This window comes from Nipponia nippon, unplaced genomic scaffold, assembly GCF_047370975.1.
Source record: "Nipponia nippon isolate SJK-2023a ecotype South Korea unplaced genomic scaffold, ASM4737097v1 scaffold_8, whole genome shotgun sequence".
In the NCBI taxonomy this organism is placed as follows: domain Eukaryota; kingdom Metazoa; phylum Chordata; class Aves; order Pelecaniformes; family Threskiornithidae; genus Nipponia; species Nipponia nippon.
In genome coordinates this window covers 49549323-49573135 of record NW_028262402.1, presented here as the reverse complement: position 1 = coordinate 49573135, position 23813 = coordinate 49549323, and the positions used below count along the sequence as shown (strand labels likewise).

The 23813-nt window shown below is 38.4% G+C and overlaps 1 protein-coding gene across 8 annotated transcripts in view; it reads left to right on the top strand.

Moving 5' to 3' along the window:
- Positions 1-23813, top strand: part of FAM169A (family with sequence similarity 169 member A) — a 35436-nt gene that overhangs the window by 6070 nt on the left and 5553 nt on the right. For 3 of the 8 annotated variants that reach the window (XM_087742786.1, XM_087742785.1, XM_087742783.1), the window contains exons 2-11: positions 9615-9752; positions 11235-11334; positions 12400-12485; positions 13884-14055; positions 16334-16513; positions 17966-18094; positions 18313-18425; positions 20408-20462; positions 20844-20982; positions 22972-23158. In XM_087742786.1, coding sequence (XP_087598912.1) covers positions 9618-9752; positions 11235-11334; positions 12400-12485; positions 13884-14055; positions 16334-16513; positions 17966-18094; positions 18313-18425; positions 20408-20462; positions 20844-20982; positions 22972-23158 — 1296 coding nt within the window. In that variant the 5' untranslated portion in view covers positions 9615-9617. Of the gene's footprint in view, positions 1-4830; positions 4933-9614; positions 9753-11234; positions 11335-12399; positions 12486-13883; positions 14056-16333; positions 16514-17965; positions 18095-18312; positions 18426-20407; positions 20463-20843; positions 20983-22971; positions 23159-23813 lie in introns of those variants that run through there. The other 5 variants (XM_087742781.1, XM_087742787.1, XM_087742784.1 and 2 more) reach the window with 4 other exon arrangements.

The window sequence follows — 23813 nt, the reverse complement described above, 5'->3', positions numbered from 1 at the left end:
TGTCATCTGACATTCACCCTACCTTTCCCTTGAGAAAGGCAAGGTAAAAGTTCTTTCTAGTTATCTGTGTCACTAGGTCTTCTGGTGTTCTTTGATCCCACCCTGTCTTGTCCACAAACTGCATTGCCTGCAAAGTTCATCATTCTGTTGTACATTGTCAAGCCTTCATCTGTGTGCAGCTGAAAGAATTTGCTACTGTAGAACACTGAGTGCAAATAGCAGGTAAAATTCAGAATTTGCTTTTATTAAACACTTTAACTATCTGTCATCTTCTGAAGGTAGTTGGAGATAGCTGCCTATTCCCTTTCTGGAAAAAAGGCAATTCTTAATCTACAGTAAGGTTTAAATTCTTAGTGCTCCAAATATGTTATAATTAGTGTAGTGCTGGTTTCCGTATTCTGATCCTCAAGCTATTGTAAAGGGGCTGTAGGGCCATATAGTCAGACTGAAATTTCTCAATTCTGTGTGCTTGCTGGTCTGCAAGAAAGTTTTAGAGCTGACTGACAGGGATTTGTTGTTGCAGTTTCGTTTATTTGCTTTCCCTGCTTCACTTCTGTGACTTACTCCTACTCCTGGGAAGATCCTATGTTAATTTCTAACTCCCTTTCTGCATTCTCATTTGAATCATCCACAAAACCAAGGCAGTCGCTGCTTTCTTTGTTATAGGTCTCCTGCTGCAAATGACTTTAAAAACAAAACAAAACCAGCAAAAACACCTCCAGATAATTTAAAAAAAGGCAAAAAGAGCTTGAATGCTACTTAAAACTTGAATTTCCTACAGCTCCTCTGCTGAAAGACATGACATCCACAGACTTCATGTGGCACAGTTGTAGCTCAAGCAACTGTTCTGGTTAACTCCTTGGGTATGGAGGGTATAATTGCAAAGCTTAATGACCTGCTGCTCACCGTTAGTAACCATGGTCACCATCACATTTGAATGTGCATGTGGAATGTTCTGGAAGCAGCCATAAAGAGAGTTGCTGTTGTTTGGCTGATGAGCAGTAACTCATTAGACTGTGCTAACATGTGTCTGCAGTTGGCTGACCTAATCCCTGCAGCTTTGAAGTCTGCCTCAGTTGTGGGGACAGGAGAGACAACAGCACAACCAAGCGTTTTAGAAACAGAAGCAAATGCATACGTAGGGTTACTGCAACACCAGTCTCACTGCGGTGTTAGGTTAGTTACCTTAGGCTTGATAGTCCACCAGCTGTCTAACCAGATTCAGTGGGTTTTTTTGTAAGTATGGTCAAAAGAAGAGCGAGTGTTATTGTTCTTAGCTCTGAAATCGCTGGATGTATTTATGAGGTGGCCCTTCCAAATCAGAGGGATAATGTTAGAGGAAGGTATGAAGGTTAAAAACCGAACAAGTTGCCAAGAAACGTGCACCAAGTGGGAGCAGGAGATGGTCTACTGGTGGCAAATAAAGCTGCTGAAAATCAGAGAGGAGGCATACCTTATTGCCTTGTTGAAGAGGTGCCTGGAGAAGCAGGAGGTGAACCTAGGGATGCAGAGTTGTGGAAGATGAGCAAGAAGCGGCATGGTGGGGTGTGTCCCAGGTGGCCAGCCAGCCACCTGAGGAGAGAGGCTGAGTGTGGACTACAAGTGCTGAGCTGTAGGAAGGCCTTTAATAGCTCTAAGAGCAGATGCTGTGGGGATCAAGTGCAAGAGCAAAATTGGAGAGAGCTGAGGGTGGAGCTGGACAACAGGAAAACAGCTGCTCTAAACTGCTGAGGCATGGGAGGGAGAAAGAGCGGTGACCAGAGAGGAAAGGTAGGTCATTAGGGGTATCTCTGTGGGGTTTGGAGTTATTTTTTAAGACCCTAAGCAGGTTTGTCTTGTGTAGTGAAGTTTGAGTAGTTTCAAACACAGAATTTTAATTTAGTAAATCTCTGGCACACTTTCCTCATAGGAAACACTTGTGCATATTTATTTCCCAAAACTCTCTACTGAAGAAAGTGCTCTTCAAGAAACCAGATGATAACCTCATTAAAATGTGAGACTGTAGAAAAATGTAAATAACAGGTTAGTAGTTTGTATAGCTAAGAACTTAGTCTTTGATTAAATAGGCTACTTAATCAAATGCCTAATTTTAATCACTTGAGCAAAATACCAGTGGTGTTACACAGGTGCTTATCAGGAATATGCTTGAGAACCTTACCTACCTAAGGTGGGTTTGAGAGTGAAGCTGCATAACATATTCTGCTAATACTACTCTGTCACCTCAGTTTTGATAACTGGTAAGTTTTCTGTCTTGTTTTCATTAAAGCTATATAATTTTGTAGTTGTTAACAGAGTTCATGTTTTCTGCAAATCTAACCACCAGCTGATTAAAAGCACTCTTTAATGTTGTTGCTTATGCTTTCATTAAGAGTATCTAGTTTTATGCTAGTACATTTTGGTTGCAATTTAGTCTTTTAGAACTATCAAATGTTAATTTTTTTATTACATGTTAGAACATCCTGGATATTTAATTGTAGAATGAACTTTTAGATACTTGTTTTAAGGATGTATTCTGTTTTAAAGAAATTAATATACTTTTTTCAAACTTTAATTATTTTTTTTTAATTGAAAAGAAACAATGTGCACATACTTTTTATTTTTTAATGTGGAGGACTCTTTTTCGTTTCTTGTTCATGTTTCATTCGCCAAGAGACTGTTTGAACCCACTCACATAGACCTTTTGACCATAATTTTTGCTGATCTCCACTGCAATTGCGTTTTATACCAGGACTGGGGAGTTGGATCCTTTATGTAGATTTTATAATTCTGTGTTGTACAAGTAAAGTTAAATTTAAATTGTGGTGGCTAATTAATGAATGGAAAGGATTGATTATTTTTGTTTGTTTATTTGCATTCAAATCAACAGCTTTGATTTGTGTCTCTGATAGAAAACCAGAGCTGCCTAAGCTGCTTCAAGCAGATTACGGATAATGTGGTTGGCATATTAATCCAGAGCTCTTCGTGGATGTTGGCAATGGTTTCTAGACCACTGCCCTGTGTTTCCTTAAGAACTTTCTATGTGGGATTTTATAGGGTAGAGTAGATGTTATTTGGGGTTTTATGTTCCTTTTTAAAAAAAAAAAAAAAGATTACTTCTTTTTCCTTTTAGGAAAAAATAAAAACCAGAGCAAATTTATCTGAGTTGGCAAAACCTTGTATTTAAGATTGATGTGTCCATATTCTCTAAAAATGTGAACAAAAGCCACACTGCACGGAAATAGTATTTATATGCCTTAGTGCTGTGGTGTAGATAACGGTTTGAAGACCACTTAGGAATATACAAAACCAAGCTTTTTTAATTAAAACCCAAGAAAACTTACCTTTAAATATGTAGTTATTTGAGCAAGGAGGGTTTGAGTTGTCTATTCAATGTGGCAGATCAAACAGTATATTATTGTTGCTTTTTCAAGCCTGTATGGTTTTCAAGAAATCCTAATATAAAAAACAACTTCTCTTTCCTAAAGCGTCTTCCTCTTCCTGCAGTCATTGTACATTACATTACAAATTAAAATGAATAGAGTTTTAAAAGAGATGGGGATATTTATAAAACATAAAAGCTTTGTTACAGTAGTGGTCTAAATTGTTAGTTATGGGACAGGCTTTCTGTATGTATTTCAAACTACAAGACTCATAATAAAGCAGACAGGTACTCTCTATACATATTTAAATGATTAATTATCTTAGCATAAGTTTAAAATGTACTTATTTTTATATTAGAAAAGGATGAACAACTTTTTACTTATTGAAATGTTTCAGACTGTATTTGGATAGAAACAAGAAAAAACAACATTTAAAAACAACCCCTCCCAATTTGAAGTATTTGATGTTGAATAAAGAAGAAACAAAAGCAATTAAAATGTTTTGTCTATGTGACCGCTGATAGTCTAAGCAAAGAAACATTTATGTAATTTGTCTGTTAATAGAATTAGTGTTAGTAGAACTTAACAATTTTAGAAGTGGCAGATATGATGCTTTTTTTTTTGTAGTTGAAGCTAGAAGACTGAAAATAGTACTTTTTAAAAATGTTTATTTTTCTTCCAACTTTTGTGTAGTTTCACAGCTTTCACCAAACCAGCAAGTGGACGTTGCAAGGTGGGAAACTAACAGCAAAACAGAAATGATGTTCCTGTTGCTCTGGTTGAGAAGGGAATTGCTGATTTGGTGCATCATCAGATCTGTTCCTGGAGTGTGGCTCGGGACTTCTGCAGTCCTGGCTTGGTTTTCTCTGGAATATCAGCAGCTAGTGTATATATGGAGATATATATTTAGTTTGTTATTTATGTCTCTTCTCATCATGCTACCCCAGGTGTAGCTTATAGCTAGCCTGGGAGATCATTGTAGGATTGTATTTTTAAAATAGAACTTGGTTCAAGGTGTGTGAGGATTCGTAAGAAATGCATGGCAGTACTTGAAGAGTTCTGTGATCCAATACTTCAGCACTTGTTTAAATAGATTAATGCTTAGGTCAGGCACTACTGTGGTTTACTTTTTGTCCAAGTAGGCCAATACTTCATCACAGGACTGTACCTGATGTGTGTCCTGCAGGCTGAGGCTGGATTAGTTGTCCTGGTTTAGCAGAAGAGTTCTGCAGGTCATAGCTTGAGCACCTCAGTGTCTGTTCTCTAAACTTCAAATTTTAATTAAAAAAAAAATATATATAATTATTTATTGTTAAACACAAATTTAAATCTGAAGATTGTTAACCTGCTATGGAGCAGTTGATTTAGTTTTGCACATATTTGTTATACCAGGCATGTTTACCTGTCCCAGTTATTTTCTGATGAAAAGTCCTTGATGGATTGTGATTTATTTTTTTTTTTCTTTTTAAAGGGAAACAAGCTGTGCAGTTAAGTTGTGCCCTGTCAGTAATTGTCTACATCCAGTACTTGTCAAGATTTGATACAGTTTGTGTTCAAGTATGTCATGATCTCGGTAAAGTATTTCTCATACTGGTCTCTCTGAGGTAATGATTATTTGCATTTTGTAAATGAGCAGTTCAGGCTGATCAGGTAATATGTCTGTGCTTACCTGAAGCCTGTGCTAGAGCTGGAAATTCATCCTCATTCCTCTAAATCCTTGGCTGGCAGCCTAACCACTTACACTTCAGTTCCCCTAAGATAAAGGCACCCCAAACCAGTTTTAAGCTGTATTTAAGCTCTCTGACATGCTGTAAGAAACAATGTAGCTTCTGGCTTCTTATCTTTCTGCTGTTTCGTGGCACTCAATATTGAGGGTCTGCAAGGGGATGAACAGATCTCCATTCCTGCTGAAATCCTAGTGTGAGCTGGAAGCTGCATGTACTGTGCATCTCTCCTTCATGCACTTCTAAGATGAAAATAGGGTTTGCGGCTATAATTTATAGTTGAATCAATTTGCAATGTTGCACCCTTATTCTGCATTTTTTTTTTTTAACCTTAATGCTTCTAGTAATAAAGATTTTGTGAATAAGTAACCGCCTCAGTTGCACAGGAATGTGTTCAGTCATCCTGTTAAATGAGGTTTTTGTTGGTGTTCCTTGAATTGATCCCTGTTACCCTCTGGTGCTGCAGCTGTTCCTAAAAAAAGGACGTGCCATTTCTTGCACAGTAGCTTGCATAATGTTGACAAGGGAGAAAGTCATACAATTCCATATTAAAGCAGATGTTGCTCATGTGAGTTTATTATGTACACTCTTTAATACTATTATATGAAATGATATGATTATGAAGAGTGTAAGATTTCTTTTCTTTCATTTGAAACATGAAAAGCATAGTTGGCCTCAAAATAGATTTTATTACCCCCTCCAAACACACACTTCTAATATGCCTTTTGTACAGATGGTTGTGATGAGTTTGGTTGCTTAAGGCTACATCACATGTGCTCGGTCAACCTGACTGTTTGCTAACCAATTGGAGTGGTACCCCATGAGCAGAGCACAGTCCCGCAATGTGTGACAAGGATTTGACCTGACAGTTTTACAGTCACGCAACACATGCAGGCTTAGAGCAACAGAAAGGGGCATGAGGGACTGTGTGGCAGAGACCTGTGCTGTTCCTGCTGCCTCTGTGGAGAAAAATGTATAACGGTCTTGTCAAGGAAAACTGAAAAGCTATTTTCTCTTTCCCTTTTTCTCTCTCCTGTGTTACTTCAGACTGGCTAGGTGTGGAGGCATCTCTATTTTTACTTTGTATAAGACACTGACAAACCAATTGTGTTTTTGTGAGGGAAATATATTAATTTATTACTACTGGAAGCCATGTGGTTTGTCTTTGGTAGATTATTTTGCCTATCAAAATGAAGATGCTTGCATTTTTGACTGTTGGACTGCTTCCTTATGCTCTGCTGTAGATTGGCAAGGGACATTGTCCTTTCATCACTTATTTAATGCCTTTAATGTCATTTGATAACTTTCTGTGTACTGATTTCTTCAGGGATCTATGAACTTGTATGTTGTGAAATATTTCTGATCTCATCAACACTGGGATAGATTCACCACAGGAAGGACATGGACCTGTTGGAGTGGGTCCAGAGGAGGGCCAGAAGAATGATCAGTGGGGTGGAGCACCTCTCCTATGAGTACAGGCTGAAAGAGCTGGGGTTGTTCAGCCCGGAGAAGAGAAGGCTGTGGGGACACCTTATTGCAGCCTTTAAATACTTAAAGGGGGCCTACAAGGGGACGGGGACAGACTTTTTAGCAAGGCCTGCTGCGACAGGACGAGGGGTAATGGTTTTAAAATAAAGGAGGGTAGATTTAGACTGAACACAAGGAAAAATTTTTTCACGACGAGGGTGGTGAAACACTGGAGTGGGTTGCCCAGAGAGGTGGTAGATGCCCCATCCTTGGAAACATTCAAGGACAGGCTGGATGGGGCTTTCAGCAACCTGATTGAGTTGTAGATGTCCCTGCTCATTGCAGGGGGGTTGGACTAGATGACCTTTAAAGGTCCCTTCCATCCCAAAGCATTCTATGAAATTACATCACACGAGTGTTTGAGAGCTTGTCACTTTGTGTCTGATGTGCTGCACTGTGCAAATGATAGATGGTTGTTTAGCAGGGATGCTGAATAGGTTTGCTTTGGTTCAGTCTTGAAGATTGCTCTGTATTGGGTTTTTTCTGCATAACCCATTCTCTGTAAATGATACAAGATGGAAAGTTAAAAGTGACTAATATAAGTGAGTTGGGAGTGGATAAAATCAAAGTATGCTGTATGAAAGTGTTAAGTAACCCAAACAGCTAAACAAAAAGGAGGTCTGTGAATGATTTTGAGGGTAACTCAATGAATTTATTAATTAGCAGAAAAGAGGTTTTTCTTTTTTGCTTATAAGCAAAGATATGGTCGCTCTCATTTTTGTAGTGGTGTGGTAGGAACTCAGATAATCTACTGAATTTCTTATTGCATATTTTCTGCTCTGGTCCTGCGTTATTTTAGTCTAAAAAAATGTCAGGAATTTTTACCTAGAGGCTTTCAGTTATAGCTTGTGGCTTGCTTGTCTGTTTGTCATGTAATAACGAAAGCTCAGCTCAATTTGTTTGTTATGCTCAGAGTTATCCAAGCACTTAGGTATTTCTTTAATAGTGGAGGGGAGTTTCCCCTTTCTGCTAGCATACAGAAAATTAAATTTTGTGTTTTTCATGTGTCTGTGTTCCCTTAAAGCAGAATTTACCTGGCCTGTTGCAGCTAACCGGCTGCTAAAGCCTTCTCTTGTAGAAGCAGTGACATGTGATCTCACACTTCACCTCTGTTCCTGTTCCTCTTGCCACAGACTTCTATCAGGCTAGTCCATTTACGTGTACTACAGTATTGCGGGTGTGTTTCAGAACTGTAATGTGGGTGGGTAAACTGTATCTGCTAGAGGTGGAAAGACTAGCAGTGGATGAATTGCTTCCCTGGCAGCAGCTCCTCTGGATGCTGTGCATTGCTGCTGCATTCAAAGGCCTGCATGCATGCATGCCTCACCTTTGACTCTTGAAGTCCCTTCTCTTGAAAACAGGAGGAGCAAATGGAGTTGGCTGGTGTCAGGTGTCTCTTGCCTGTTAACAAGGGCAGCACCTGGAAGGTGGGAAGAAACAGGTGGAGTATTAAGAGATGCAGCTAAGCATCTGAAAGGGGCAGTGAGCAGTAGCAGGAGGAATGTGAGAGACTGGAAGAGAAGGCAGGAGAACATCCAAATAGCAGATAAGGGCAAGTGATGAGCTGAATTTGAAAGGAAATGGCTGTAGGGAATGTGTGTATATATCTAAACAACAGCATTCATGGAAAGCATTAGTGTTTTCATCAGCAGAAGCATTAAAGCTAGCAGTTGTAAATGCCAATGAAGTCATGTCCAAGTTTGTTTTTCAATTTTAACAGGGGGGGAAAAAATCTCTTTTGTAGAAGGAGCAACCTTATCTATTCAAGCAACTGAATAGTAGTATATTATTCCTGTTAAAACGCTTTTAAAATGCAGACTTTTTAAGTGATAGTGGGTGAGCTGAAATAAAAAGTTCTTTTGCATTTGATTTACCTGTGTCAGTAGAGCACTGAATGGTGGATTAAAGGGAGGGGACTGGAGATAAAGGGAAAAGAAATCACTGGAGACTAAATAGGATTTTAAAAAAAGACTCCATAGTGGAGACTAGGTATCGTAAATCCCCTATGAAAAGCTTTGTGGTTTTGAGAATTGGGTGATGAGTTCCTGGGACCTGAGCAAGACAGATCAAGAGATCCCTGTGTTCTTCCAGAACAGGTTTTCATTAACTTCTGGAGGCTCATGCTTTTGAGAGTTTGGGCCATACCTTGAAAGGAGCTGAGGGATCTGTTTCTGTGTACAGTTTTATAGACCTGGAAGAAGCCTTAGTTGAAGAGCACACAGTGGATTCCAGGAGCACTTGTTTATCTTAATTTGACACTGCTTTGACAAGGAAAATTTGAATATAAGAGCTTTCAAGGAGCTATTGCCACTATGGTTGGCCTTCATTGCTTTAGTTTTTGTCTTGTCACCTCCTTAAAGTGACTGTTTAGTCTGTTGTGGGCTCTAGTTTCTAACAAGCTTGTAGCATCTCCTGTTCACAGTTGAAATGCTTTTGGAAACAACCAGCTGGTAGGCACACTAACTGGCCAGTTGTTGGGAGAAGTTCTGAACAATGCTTTGGTTTCTTCAGATATGGATTTAAATGCAGAGTCTCCAAAATAAGTGAACTCCTCTTTCTTGTTATTATCTTTTGGGCTGTTTACTTTTTATTTGATGGGCCACTTGTTGCTTAATCTGTGGCCTCAAAAACATCAGTTGGGAGGGAGATAACTGCCTGCCACCTCAAGGCAGCATGTGGTCTATTGTACATGTGCTGCAAGCAGGGGGCTTGTATGTTGGAAATCTGCCACGTTTGGGTCTAGGGCGATCTGTGGGCTATCCTTTCCTGCTTATAAACACAGATTGGGTTCATGTATTGGTTTACAGACTGGGTGTTAATAGGCACCATCCTAATTGAATGTGTGGAGCATTTCTCCATTCTGGCTTGGATATAGAGGGCTCTAGAGAGCAGCAAAGGAGGGGGTGTTCAACAGTCTTAGTTATGTGTTTAGTACAAATATGTGATAAACTGTGCATTGCATCTCTGAAACTACCTACAGTAATAATGTTGCTTATTTCTCAAGAGGATGTCATTCCCTGTGGATATGTTGAACAGCTACCGTCATGAGGACTTGGAGAGCTCAGCAGAGGACTACTTGTCTGACCTTCGGTGTGGGAATCCAAACCATCCTCAATTCTTGTCTCTGCCAGACCACGGCAAAGTAAGAACCAGCAAATACCTTAGTCCCAGTTTTCTTGATATACTTGTAGATTTAAAGGATTTAAAATATCCAGTCCATAACTATTGAATTACATAATTATTTTAACAAAGTTTTTGTATTTTCCAAATTCCTGTTTGTGTGTTAAGCTATACTTTTTTTCATTCTGTAATTAGCTTTGAATCTGGGCATCAGTGACTATTTGCTCCTTCTAGGCAATGGATCTGTATGCGTTAAGTAATTTTTAAAAAACCTTAAAATTTCAACTGATGAGTCTCTTGCCTAAAAAGCACTAACTCACACAGTCACAAAAATCTATCATTGTAACTAAGGCGTTTGTGATTTACTGAAGCTAACTGGCTCTTTTTGAATCTCAGTCCTTCAGTGTTCTTCATGATTGGGTTCCATTCTTGATCAGCAAGTTTCATTAATTTCAGAAGTGATTCTTTTCTTCTTATCTGAAATATTCCCTGCTGTTGTTGGGAGCTCTAGTAGAGGCTGACTGCGACGCTTTGTTTTAAACACTTATCCCTTGCGTGATAAGTTGGTCAATGTTGGTTCTGTCTAGATGAACATTTATATTAGAACTAGTACCAATAAAAGTAAGGGAGTATAGCTTTAATGAAAAGTAAGTGAGCTGAGAGGATTCTCTGGGGGAACAAAAGGTCAGTGCTGCAGATTCCTTGGCAGAAGCAGAGTCTTGAGTACTTTCCTGCATTTCTGCAGGTGCTGTATGCCTAAATATTTGTTTGTATTAACATCCTTGTTTGTGGCATAGCATATCATAATAATTTTAAATTGGGTAAGCAAGTGTATTTACCACACTGTTAATGTCTGTCTAGTTTTTATGCATTAATTAAATATTGAAAACATGTGAATTTAAATATCAAAATGCATTTCCACAAAGGTACTCAGCTCCTGAAAAGTGGACTGATTTGACCATTCTCATGTTGTTCCTAAGGAGAGATGAAGTAGACAACTTCGGAATTCCTAAAATGTGTGCAATTCAAGGGAAGAAAATCCTTCTGAATCCAGCCTTCCCACCTTAGCCTATTAGGGCTGATGTTAACAAACAGCGATTTTGCTGTGCCAGTTTGTTTCTGTGCTTGACTGCCTGCCTTATTCTTCTGTTGGCTTTGACAGCTTGCATAGCTGGGACAGTTGAGGTGAACATACTGCTGGCTTTTTGCACAACTTCAGTTGTGCACATAAATGCAAACTGCTGACAGCAGAGAGCTGTAAGAGTATAAATTACTGTCGCTAAATCTGCCAGAGCATGAGAGTCAGAGCTCTTTATAAAGTAGTCTGTCTTTAGGAAGAAACTTCTAAAGTAAGGGCTGGGGTGTGATGCTTGTCCTTTACAGTTAACTGTTAAGCACTCAGTTTTCCACATTGGTCTTGCTTACCGTGCTAAACGTTCTCTGTATATTTTACTAATGTTGTTTTAGCAAGAGTCTATTGAGGTATTGTACACTCTTGTTTCAGATTCCTATTAGCTTGTCAACTGTGGGCTTCGTTCCTCTTTATGGTGAAGAGCAGACACACAAAGTTCTTGCTTTGTTTGCACCAGGGGACTCGCTCACAGGTTTCATTTTAAGATTTTAATCTCCGTGATGCTGTTTCTTTTTCTGTGACAAATACATGTAACCAGGCCCGTGCTCATTCCATGCTAGTGTAGCTCATAACTTTGCCAATTTTGCATTTGTTGTTCACTGCGTTCTTGTTCCCATACTATTATTTTTGTTGTGGATTCATATACACAAGTGATAGAACTTGGCACACTAATCAGAGTAGAACTGGACCCATTGAATTCAGAAGATACATACCAAAATAACACTGCGCTTGTCTGAATCCAAGTACAACATGTATCTCTTGATGTCTTTATGTACACCTCACCTCTCCAAAAGGAATTTATTGAGCATTCATAGAATCTGTTAATTTCCCATGAATTTAGATGCTCTTTATTACAGTGATTGATCAGCATCAAGTGTAAATTTGTCTTTAGGCCCTAACATAGCTCTGGCTAAGATGACATCTTACTGATTTGGGGGTTTTTTTGTTTGGTTGTTTGTTTTTTTTCTCCCTTCCCTTCCAGTCCTCCATGTCTCCTTCTCTTTCCATTTAATGCCATGTATGATTGCCAAATTTGCCACAAATGCCCATAGATCAAACTCTTCCTGGTTGCTAATCACATGGCCATCAGCCTTTTTACATTCATCTGACTCCCTAACGCTTGCACAGTTTCAGTATCAATATCCATTAGCAACCCTAAACTAAAATACACATATGAATGAGACTCCCCTTGGCAGGCCCAGTTTTTAGTGGAAGGAGGTGCTAGAGCACAGTGATGAAGGATAGTGCTTATGTCTGAAAAACAGTTGCTATATGTCATACTGCACAAAATCTGCATTTGGTTTTATTCTCAGTTTTCAAACAAGTTTTGGACTAGGGAGCATTGCATATGGGGGGGTGTATAGCACCACGTTTGTTGTGCTAGGGTAGTAAGAGCTGCATTAATATAGTGCCAACTAGAACATGCTTAACTCGGTTACGACAGTGTTATTTCTAATTGTTTAGCAGCTTTAATGAATATGTTTCTTTCGGAATGGTAAGAATCACTAACTTTTTATTTCCCCTTGTTTCTTTCAAGCTGTAGCCCTGTATCTTGCTGACCAGTGGTGGTCAATTGATGACATTGTGAGAACATCTGTCCCTGCTAGACAGGGGCTTCATCAGGTAAAGCTCTCCAACATTCACCTAGCAATTATTCTTATCCTTCAAGATAATGGCAAGTAATGGCCAATAGCTAGTGTGTGAGATGTTACATGTTTTCATTTCATTCAGAAATGAGTTGGCTGTCTCAAGTCAAAAGCAAGGTCAATGGGAATAGAGGAATAGGCACTAGGGGAAAGGGAACTTGGTTGTGAAGATAGTGTCTAGAGGAAGAGTGACTGTCATACAGTAGCTTCATATGTAAGCTATTTAGATGTCAAAAATGTTAAGAGGGTTTTTTTTTTACTCTTTAGAACATTGTATGTCTGGTTGTACTGAAACGTCATGGTAAAGCGGCACATTGTACCATAGCGGTACCTATTGGTCTTACAGGAGAATAGTAAGCTAAAAATATTGTCGGGAATCTGTTTGATAGAGGCAAGTTGGAGCTGGTGGCTTGCAGTGGTAACACATGAGGTTTGGGAAAGTACGTTGCCTGGTATCTGCTTTATTGCTCATCATTGATCTTTGTTACTGTTACTGACACCTATCTAGCATGGAGTTTTGTTTTTTTCCAAAACTGGAAATCCATATTTTTCCAGGAGTGTAATTTATATCTCCTTGTGGAATCTGGGCATCTTTGATTTTTGGATTTTTTTAATTTACTCTAGAGAATTTGGCATGTAGCCTTATTTTTCCATGTGCTTCTTAATGGTAGGATGGTGATTAAATCAGGAAGGCTGAATCTTTCACAGATAGGGTAGTTATAACTCTGGGCATTGGGAAGACAGCATGGTTCCTCTGTTCTTCCTTCACAGTGGGTAGGGTAGTGGTGAACTTAAATTTCATATGTAAAAGGAACGCTGCAGGACAGAGAAAAGGATATTGAGTTCCTTGTTTCGTGCCACAGAAACTGTTGTAACTAGTTCTTCCACAGCATCATGTCCTGTTGCCTGCCACTCTGTCAGCAGTGATTGAGTGTGCCAAGTCCTTCTACCCTATGAGGATCATCATTTCTCCTTTGTAAGACTCCAGTTACTGGCTAGCCTGGGAAGTCTGAGGCTGGTCTACTGCTATTGTGTTTGGTGAATGTTTCTTAAACCCAAAACCAGTTTTAAGTTAAAATGGAAACAGTCCCCCCAGCGCCCTGCTCCCAGGACTTCTCTCAGCTTTGACCCATTGGATGAGGAGTGACACTGAAGTAATGAAATATCCTGTGTCTATGGTAGTGCTTTATACGTAACCTATTGCTATGGCTTCCCTCAAACAAACCCCAGAGCTTCATCCTGCTTTAGCACTTACAGCTTCTCTTCACTCCGTCTGCAGCTGTGTTAACTGGCAACTTTGAAAAATAAGGTCCCTGATGTGTGAGTATTAACTAATCTGACCACTCTTCTAAAATGTTCTTCTGTGTTTCCTTAGGTGAAGTCTGTTGGAGAGAGGGTTGTTCTCTATGTTCTGAATCGAATTATCTATCGGACGCAAGAAATGGGAAGAAATGAGATCCCATTTCTCTGTCATGGTAGCAACCACTATGCTAAGATCATGTGGAAAAAAGGAGAGGCTATTGGGTTCTATTCTGTTAAACCTACAGGTAAAACACTTGAGTATTGTGGGATTTGGGGGAGTAAAAAGGGGGAGATAGGGAGCTTATCTGAAGAATATTGTATTTGGTAGACTTTACAAGCCTTGCAGGCCTAATGAGTTGGTGTTTACCTGAAATCATAAGAGGTCAGATTGCTGTTAAAATTTCTAGCTTAAACGCTTACGTGCTTTAGCAATCTAAGAAGGTTCTTAGATTTCTTCATATTCAACAAAATATATTTAAAACTGTAGAAATGAGATATACCCAAAAGCTTTTTTTTTCCTTTTTCTATGGAACAATTGTTTACGGTTGGATTGGGCTGTACTTGGGTTTTTTTGTTTTGGTTTTGTTTTTTTTTTCGTTGTCTTTTTTTTTACATAGCTCCAGAATGCAGAGATCCTGTTTGTCTGAAATGATTGTAGAATCAGATGTGATTATCACTTAAACATTTTATAGCATGACAGCATAGAAACTTTGCTCACAGGTATAAGATTCAGCTACACCTGGTGATAACAAAGAGATTCCCATTCCTTCCAAGCATGCATTCCCTCAGAGATTACAATTGAGGTGACAGGTTTATGTTATTAGTGTTACAGACTTTCTGTTGTTTTTCTCTTTTTCTAAACATTATAATTTCCCTTCAGTTACTTTGGAATATGTATTTTTCATTTTTTTTGCTGAATAAAATTTGGTATTTGGGTAGACTGTTTAGCACCTTGATAGCACTTTGTAGAATATCAATATTTGGATCAAGGAGAAACAGTCTGGCATTTTTGTTTCATCTCTAAAGGGGGTTAACTAATTCAGGATTAATGATGGTACTGGAGACTTGGTGGAGACTTCCTCCATCTGACATACATATATACCTTTGCAAACTCTTAAAAATAAAATAGTAAACTGTCTAGGTCACTGACCTATTCTGGTCTGGCAATCAAGATAGGAAATCAACCAGCTAATTTGTTCTGATATCTTTTTGTGGTTTTTTTCTTTATTTTTAAAGAAATTCTGCATTGCATAATGTGTGTAAGTCTCAGTATTATTTTTAAGGTCAAAATTCCTGTAATGTGGTGGTCACAAAGTAGTATTTACATTCCAGTGGTCTTTGTTGTGGCCTTATAAAGCTGGAAATTAGCGTAGTGATTCTATTTTTGGTCTAGAATGGGGACACTTCTTTATGTGGCACTGAAGTTTTGCTGTACTGATGCTCACTTGTTATATTTCTCGTGATGTCCTCTCATCTACTTGTCTTGAGTTAGCAAACACTGAAGGCTAATCTTTCTAGGCATTATGAATATTTCACCCACATTTGATTGTGTGCTGCGTTCTCCAAATGAGTAGTCTATGTGGAGAAAGACAGCTCTGGAAACAGATGGTTAGGAAAGAGTGGTGGAGCTTGACTAGTATCCCAAAAGGTACCCAAGTAATGTAACCTCTCTGCCCACATTTTCCTTGCTTGAAGAATGAAGATAAGTATGTTCATTCATCTCAGAAGTACAAAGTTGCAACTATGTTGTACAGACAGCTGTATGCTTCTCTTTGGCCTTGTTAGAGGAAAGTTCATGCTGACTTACAAAATGAGGGCCTGAAAATGGATTGAATAGTTGATGGGATATCTTAATGCCACTATATGGTATCCCTTTGACACCACTGAGTCCATAGTTACCGTTTGAATCCTCTGATACTGAAGTACCTAAGTGTTGTGACAGTCTGTTTCATCTTTGTTTAATTATGAATAATGTGTTGTTTAAGGGAGAATTCCAGTGTAAAGTGTCCTAGGATTTTTTGTGGAATTATTGTTTCAGTCTTTAAACAAGAGCTGAGTTATAGTCTTCATATTTGTCCTGAGGAGTGATGTAATCCACATAAAAGTGCAAGTCAAGAATTTTATTGTCTCCTTGTCCCTCCTCCCTCTTTCAACTTCATTTTTAGTATAGTTTTCCTATGGATTTTTATAGTGAGATTTCAAAGTGAGCCTTTCCTCTCTATCTCTGCTATTCTTTTCTGGTATTACAAACTTTTCCTAACATATGAATCTGTTGATATGTCTTGGCAACATTATGAAGCTCTCCCAAAAAGCCAATAAATGGCTGATAGCAATTATTTATTTTTAATCAACATTATAAATTATTTTTATTATTTTAATACAATTTTATATGACTTACAATTATATAGGTTGGTATAATTTTTATAAATTATATTAGTCTTTATTTGAATACGCTAAAATCCATGCTGCAGCTTGTCAATGCTGAGGTACTGATGGATATTTTTTCCCCTCCTATTATTGCAGGAAGTGTTTGTAGCTCTTATGGTAGTCAGACTTATCTGCTGCCAGTGCTAGACACAATGTTTGTAAGAAAGAAACATCGTGGGAAAGACTCTGGGCTAATCATGTTGGAAGACTTTGTGGATTCCTTTACTGAAGACTGTCTTGGCCTACGATACCCGCTGTCAGCCTTCATGTACACAGGCAAGCTCTTTAATTTATTCTTTTGATCTTTGTGCTTTCTTTACATGTCCAAATGCGTGCTGTCATTCAAGTTCCATGTTTGTGGCTGCATCGTCAGTTTCTGTATTAAATGTTCTGCTTTTCAGTGAAGGCTAAAAATCCTGATTTGTTTAAGATAGTGAGGTAGTTACTGATTAGATTTTTAATCCTCTACATGAGATTAGATATTGGATCTCCATTGGCTTTCTGCTAGTGTGAAGTTTACCACTGTGTCCCCTCCAAGCCTCCAGAAAGGGCTGAGGTGTTTCTCTGTGTGATCTAATGCATATCTTCTTTGTAGCACCTTTTTCTTTCTCACACCTAAGCCTCACAAGGTCATTTAATTCATGCTTTCTAAGAACTTCTGGCCAAATGGACATACTAGGTTATGTTTTAACTTGGGTATAAGAAGGCACAGTCCTAATGTTCAAGGAAAACACTTATGGCTCTTCCATTAGCAACCCAAGAGGGTTATGTCATCTAGGAAATGGCATGCATTCTGGAAACAACATTTCTTGGGACTGTGTTCAGGCAAGAAGCACATTTCCTTTGCCCTGTTTCTCAAGGATTGTTCTACTCTTAGGCCATCTGCCAGACTTCTTTCTATGAACATTTTCATCTGGCCTTCTTAGCCACTGGAAATTTTCAGCTTTTTCAAATACCACTGTCTGTTGTTGGACCTGACTAGACCTGGTTTGTTAGGCTTCAACCAGCAAACTGTCCTGAGCAGAATTTGATGACTAATCCATTTCCCTTTGTCAAGGAATGATACGGCACGGATCTTGTCCAGTGAGAGTACGCGTTAATAATGAAACGGTGAAAAACGGTAGTTTTCCCAGTAGCTACTACAGAATAATGTGAAGGCATGCCTTTCCACATGGATGTTTAGTATGTGTATTGGAAGAAAAGAGGTGGAGGGACAGCAGAGAAAAAAATATTCCAGAAGTGAACAGTGAGTGGATGATAAACCATGCAATGGTAACATGTTCAGATTCTCAAAGAGTGCTTTTCATGAGTGTCTGTAATAACATGGGATGACAAAAATCACTTGACTCTATCCTCTGCCTAAGAACCCTTCCATCCTGGGCTGTGTCTTGTGATTGGCAGGGACAGTGACCAGTAAAGCTGTAAAACTCTCAAGTATGTGCTCAGAGAAGAAGAAGAAAATCCCATCCATCTTTGTTTGCAGTTTAAGATAAGAATGGAAAGTGTTTAAACCTGGAGAAAGGATTTATTGAGAAGGATGAGTAGGGTAAAGCAATATTATGTTTACTTCAGACTCGACTGTTTTGTTGAACAGTTCTTTCTGTGATGGTTTATGTGTACAATGGAAGATAGCAAATTAATTTGATTTCAGATAAACTTTAAAAACTGAGGTACAGCCAAGTATATAGTGTATATATAATAGAGTGTTTTTTTCTTATGTTTGTTCAGCTTGTAAGCAGTATCTTGAGAAGTACCCTGGGGATTATAACCTTTTGTGGGAAGTGGAGGGAGCAGGACATTGGTACCAGAGAACATGTATTATGTCTATATTGCAAAGGGAAAAGCTCAAAATTGCAGGTATGGATGCTTTGTTTTGTTGTTTTCTGACAATTTGTAAAAGTTGAACAAACACTCTACAAGTACAACAGTGCCTTCTGTGAGCACGGGCCCATGGAAACTAGCAGAAAGATTTTCACTTGTCCTGAGATCTGTGAGATCATATTTGGAATGGTTAATTGTTACATAAAGGTACTATAATTTTCCATTTCCCTGTTTCCTCTTTTGAATCTTAACAGCAGAGGCCTCACAGAAAGAAAATAAGAGTTTCCAAGCAGAGGATCACTTTTGGCCGTCTGGAGCAGTATCTGAAGCAAGTGGACAGAAGACTGAGCTAGAAACACAGCTAAATGTAGGTACACAGACTGTTACCTCTTTTTTGATTGCTTTGTTACTAAAAAAAAAGCGTGAGAAATGCTCTTTGTCCATCTCATTGTAATTGAATTGGCTCAAGTCAGCGCTATGTATAAAAGACATAACTTTTGTTACTTTTTGGGTGGATATTATGCTTCCCACTGATGTAACACCGATGACTAAGCTGGGGTTAAAAATACCTTTTTTTTTTTGCAGGGGAAAGGGTCGGATGTCCCCATGAATGTAGAGGGTCTGTGCCACAGCTGTAAGGGTCTATAATTTGAGCTGTTTGCTAGCAGATTAGAGAAGGGAGAGTATTTCAACTGGCTCTGAGATTAAACTGTCTAGAAATGCTGTTGAACAGTAGAGTCATTGTAAGAGTGCAGAGAATGAGGAAAAGTGTTTATAAAAGTGCACATTCACATCACAGTTCAATACAGTGGAAAGTGTTTAGTTTCCTATTAGAGTTGTACATTGTCCATATAGAAGAACTGTAGCTTTCATTGTACGTATTTGAAATATTGACAGATTCCAGCTACATATGGATATGTGGTCACGAATATATTTGTGTCTTTGAATAATATGAAGCTGTTTCTCTGTCTCATGTTCTGGGGCCACACAGAATGTGCTTGATAATAACTTGTAGCACCAAATACAGTGAGCATGGATTTGTGTGCTTCAGGACTGTCTGTAGTATTGACATGACCATGCTCTCATAGAAGTCAATGCTTTAATTAAAAATAGGAAATAATGGCTAAATTGAAACTCTCAGCTATTAATATCTAAACTTTAGATTTGAAATGTAAGTCAAATGTCCCTTTGCCCAGTTGAGGAAATTAGAATTTCCCTAAGCAAAACTTGACAGCAAAATAGTGGGGATTTTGGTCTCTAAATGACCAGAAGCAACAACTCTTAGTTGTCTTTCATTTGTAGCAGCATCTTGAGGATCATCGCTGAGTTCTAGATTCAGATTCCAATAATGATCATATCAAAAAAATGATCTAAAAAATGCATATTTTGGTTGTAGAGCTATATGGATATGCTTGGAGAAAATAGCAGAGCAATAGTAGTTCCTATGATTTTTGTTGCTGTGAGTTAAGAACTCAAGCCCCGTCTCTTGCCTTCTTCCAGAAGAGGAAGATGGTAGATGCCGAAGCGCTTCAACTCCTCGTAGCTTGGTAGCATTGCTGACAGCTCTCTTCTTGGCACCTGTGCTATTTATAAGCATATCTGCAATGCTTTGAAAACTGTTGGACCACTAAACAAAATAAAATACCTCACATTTCCCCAAAGCAAGAAAAAACATTCCTCAGCGTTTTTACCTTTCACTTAGTGCTCCTTATTTTGTGTGTTTTGATGCTAGAATAATTTGTCATTAGTCTACAAATACTTAGGTATGTAAAACTCACTTGAAACCATTTCAAGTAGCAGAATGTAGATATGGCTACTTCTTGCTGGCCTTCTTGGGTAGTACTAGAAGTGAGGCTGGAAAGGTGGCAGAACACCTGGATGCTGGTTATTGCCAGTTCTAGATTACTTCCAGCAGGTAAGAGCAATGTGCATAACTTTATTTTACTTGCGTGCAGCTTGTACCCGCTTCAGAGTATCAAGTGGTTGACCACTGAGTCCTCAGCTAACTTGCAGAAAGTTACAAATGGAATGGTTAGGAAAAAAAAACAAACTTGGTAGTGTTGTTTATAATGACAGGTTACTTTCAAGTCTTATCTTCTATGTTGAGACCAGAAGTAAAATGCAGAGAAAAATATTCATCCTTGTAATAAAGATAATTTAAAAAAAAAAAAAAAATCTGTTGAGATACATGTAGGTATCTTAAATTAAGAATGGTTGTAGCTGCTCTTCCGTAGGATCATTACTATGAAATAGTGCTTTAGAAAGATGCAACCACAGATAGGCAGATGAAGGTATTTCAGTCAATTCAGAAGTTTTTGGAGTAACATTAGCTTTGCTTTTGCTTCACAGGCTGACTCTCAAAAACGTAAAGAATCAATAGATGTCCATGCAAGCACATCTGAAGGTAAAAATAACCTTGATTATCGGTATTGTGATTACTGTGGATTAATAGGTTAGCAGCCTCTTCTACCGCTTTCAATCTTAGCGTATGCATCTGCACAGTGTATAAAAACATGCCTTCCTTTAAGGTGCTGAGGGTCAACTCATAAACCTTTCAGAGGATTTTGGATAAAATTGTTATGAGTTTTGGTAAAGATATTATGCATGTGTATTCAGAGGAAAAAAAAGTACCACAATGAAATGATGGTTTATTTGCACTCAGTTTCTTTAATGAAATATTAGGGGGAAAAATTATATGCAGATCTTAAACTGCATTTGTTCACTTGCATTTATTTTGTTGTTGTTTTGTTTTTTTGTTTTTTGTTTGTTTTTTTTTTTTCCTAAGACCCTAACATAGCTCCCATTTCCATTCGGACACGAAGCAGTCATTTAAAACGTCCCAGGATAGGAAAGAATAGCCAGGAATCTGAACCTGAAACTTCCCAAAGAGATGAGGAAAATGCTCTTCATGTGTCAGAAAACAGGTAGAGGAGCCCCATATTTTACTGATTTCTTGTTTTGTTGCTTGGGCAGTCACAAACTACGTCAGTGCCTCACAGTGTACTACTTGGTATTTCTTCTCCTTTCTTCCTACTTTAGTTGCTTGATTTTAAAATTACTAAAAATAAAGCCTGATGTGAGAAAGAAAATTGGGACATCACCTGAAGAGTGATTGCACCAAAATGTAGTGTCTCTGAAAGCTTGGCAGATACTGGAAATAACAGTAAGAAAACAGTGAGGGCTGAGGGTGTTCTGTTATAACTGAGTCTGCATGAAGGTAAAAATATGTGTATTCATACAGCATAGTTTCTTACGATAATAACTGGACATGTATCCACAATGCTATGTGTGATCTTTGGTGAGGTGTCCCTTCCTGACCTCTTGTTATGGTGGCATATTGCAGTAAAATAAAGTCTGACTGTTTAGTTAGGGAGCTGGTTACTGCTTGCCACTTAATAACAAAGAAGTTATAGGGAGCACTTGTCTTCAGAGTAAAGCCCTTTGTTTAGACAAATTCTGACTTAAAAACATAGTATGCAAACTTACATCCCAGAAAAAAAAAATTGTCTTCAGTTTAAAAGATGCTATCCTGTGCAATAATTGTCAAATGGGGTTGTGAAGAATTGTACCACTTGTGTGCCATAACAATTCATACAAGACAGGGCCTGAAGTACTAATTTGCACTGGCTTCCATCCAGAAAGCAGAACTGTGGCTATTTTAAATAAATAAATTAATTGTGCCTTCCTCCCCCTTCCTGTGTGTGAGTATATGTACACTCATAGACACACACTGCCACCCACCCACCCCGTGTCTGTCTCTCCCTCTCTCATTTGCTTCCAAAAAAACCACTGCAACCCCAAAAACCTCTTTTGAGGAACTGAAGATAACCTGACTATTTTCCAGGAAATCCCTCAAACTTGTTCCATTGGGTTTCTTTAAACAAAATTAATTGGTTTGGGATTTTTCATGAGAAGCTGAGGTCTTCAGCTAGAAACAGCCTAATTTTTGTGTTTAAATAGCTCTGCAGAACTACAGAGATCCAGCACTGCTGTCCTGTGCTGTCAGTGTGCTGCCCTAAGCAGGTTCAGACAGGCCAAATGCTATGGTTTGACGCTGCCACAGGTTGAGAAACTTTTTGCCCTGTTACTACGAATAATTGGCTAGTTGGTATGTGAGAGGACTAGTCTGTTATTGAATATTGAGGCACTATTGAGTGCCTTCATCTCAAGCCTGGCACCCTGGTCTAAAACCCTCCAGTACTGCCCTTACTATGAGATCGTGAAGCAGCCTCCTTCAAATCTATTGCATGTATTTTTTTTTTCTTTGCTTGTGTCTAATACTTCCAGTTCATCTAAGTTTTATCATCTCAAAAATGAGAACTGAGTGTTTGAGATAGTGTTACTACCCATCAGGTGCCTCAGAGCTTCATCTCTACCTATTTGCTAGTTTAATCTCCGGCTGATTGAATGTTCTTCAGCCATGATGTGTTTATTGCCTTGAATTCTTCTCCAGTCATGGTCTTTGTTTTATATATATATATATATATATATATTCAATGATTATACAAACGTATTTGCTCATAACTCCATAATTTTAAACTGTTTCCACAGTCAGGGTGGGAGAAGTTGCTTCCTTTTTCACCCCTTTGTGGCTTCCAAATATGTAATGGATTACTGCTTTCTAAAGTCAAAATAACAAACTTTAACAAATTTCTGACTTTTATTCCCATAAAATGGAAGTGAGATAGATGTCTTCATTTTATAATTGCCAAAGCAATTTTCCCCAGTTGATTTTTTTTTCCTAATGAGGAGTTAGCCATTTTCAGATGTATTGAGTTTTCTGGATTCTTATTTCCTATGGCAAGCATGCAATACAGCACTCTATAATTGGTCATGAAAGAATTTCCCTTCTGAGATCACCAAAATTATGTATTAATAAAGGATTAAAGGATATATCTTAATACCTGCTGCAGGCTGGAACTTCCTGCACGCACAGCTGAAAGTTCTGAAGACTTAGAAGTACTTGAGGAGAGTACTGTTGAAACAAATGAGGAAATGATTGTTCAAACAAATGAGGAAACGATTGCTGAAAATGAGGGCCAGTCTGTATCAGAAGTGGAGCTACATGTATCACCCCCTGAGAAATGGAGTGAGAAGGAGGTGAGCTGGATGTGATAGCGATAGCAGATAAGTTTGGAATACAACTACAGTTTCTGTTAAATACGGTCCTTGCTGCCTTGATCCATGTAACTATCAACTCTTTGATTTTCGTACTGATGCTTTGTTGAGAAGTACATCTGAGAAGCTAAGGCTAGTATAGAATTAGTTTCAGGGAATATTCCATTATACTTATTTTAAACAATAGAGTTCATAGGATCTTCAGTAAGGTGAATTTCTACCTTGTCTACCAACTTAATTTTCTTAATTGATTTCTCCTACTCAAATATTCCAGAGAACTGGAGTAATGTCAAGATCTGATCCAGTATCTCTAATTTAAAAAAAAAAAAAAGCTGCTTTGAAGACGTGAGTAGCTGGTATGCTTCTCAGTGACTACTGTTGGCTCTTTTTACTTCTCCACTTAAAGCTTGCCTGCTTTGATGTTTAACTGCAACTTTTATCTACAACTTGTTAACAGCTTGAATTTAAATCTGTGAGTACCCTTTGTGCCTAATGATGCCTCCAGGGTTTTATGTTCTTACTGATAGGTGAGAAAGTGGATCTTATACTATGTTGGGTTCAAGGAATGACTGCAGCATGTATGCTTCTGAGATGCATAAAAACTGCTTGGCTCCTAACAGTGTAAGCTATGGTCAGA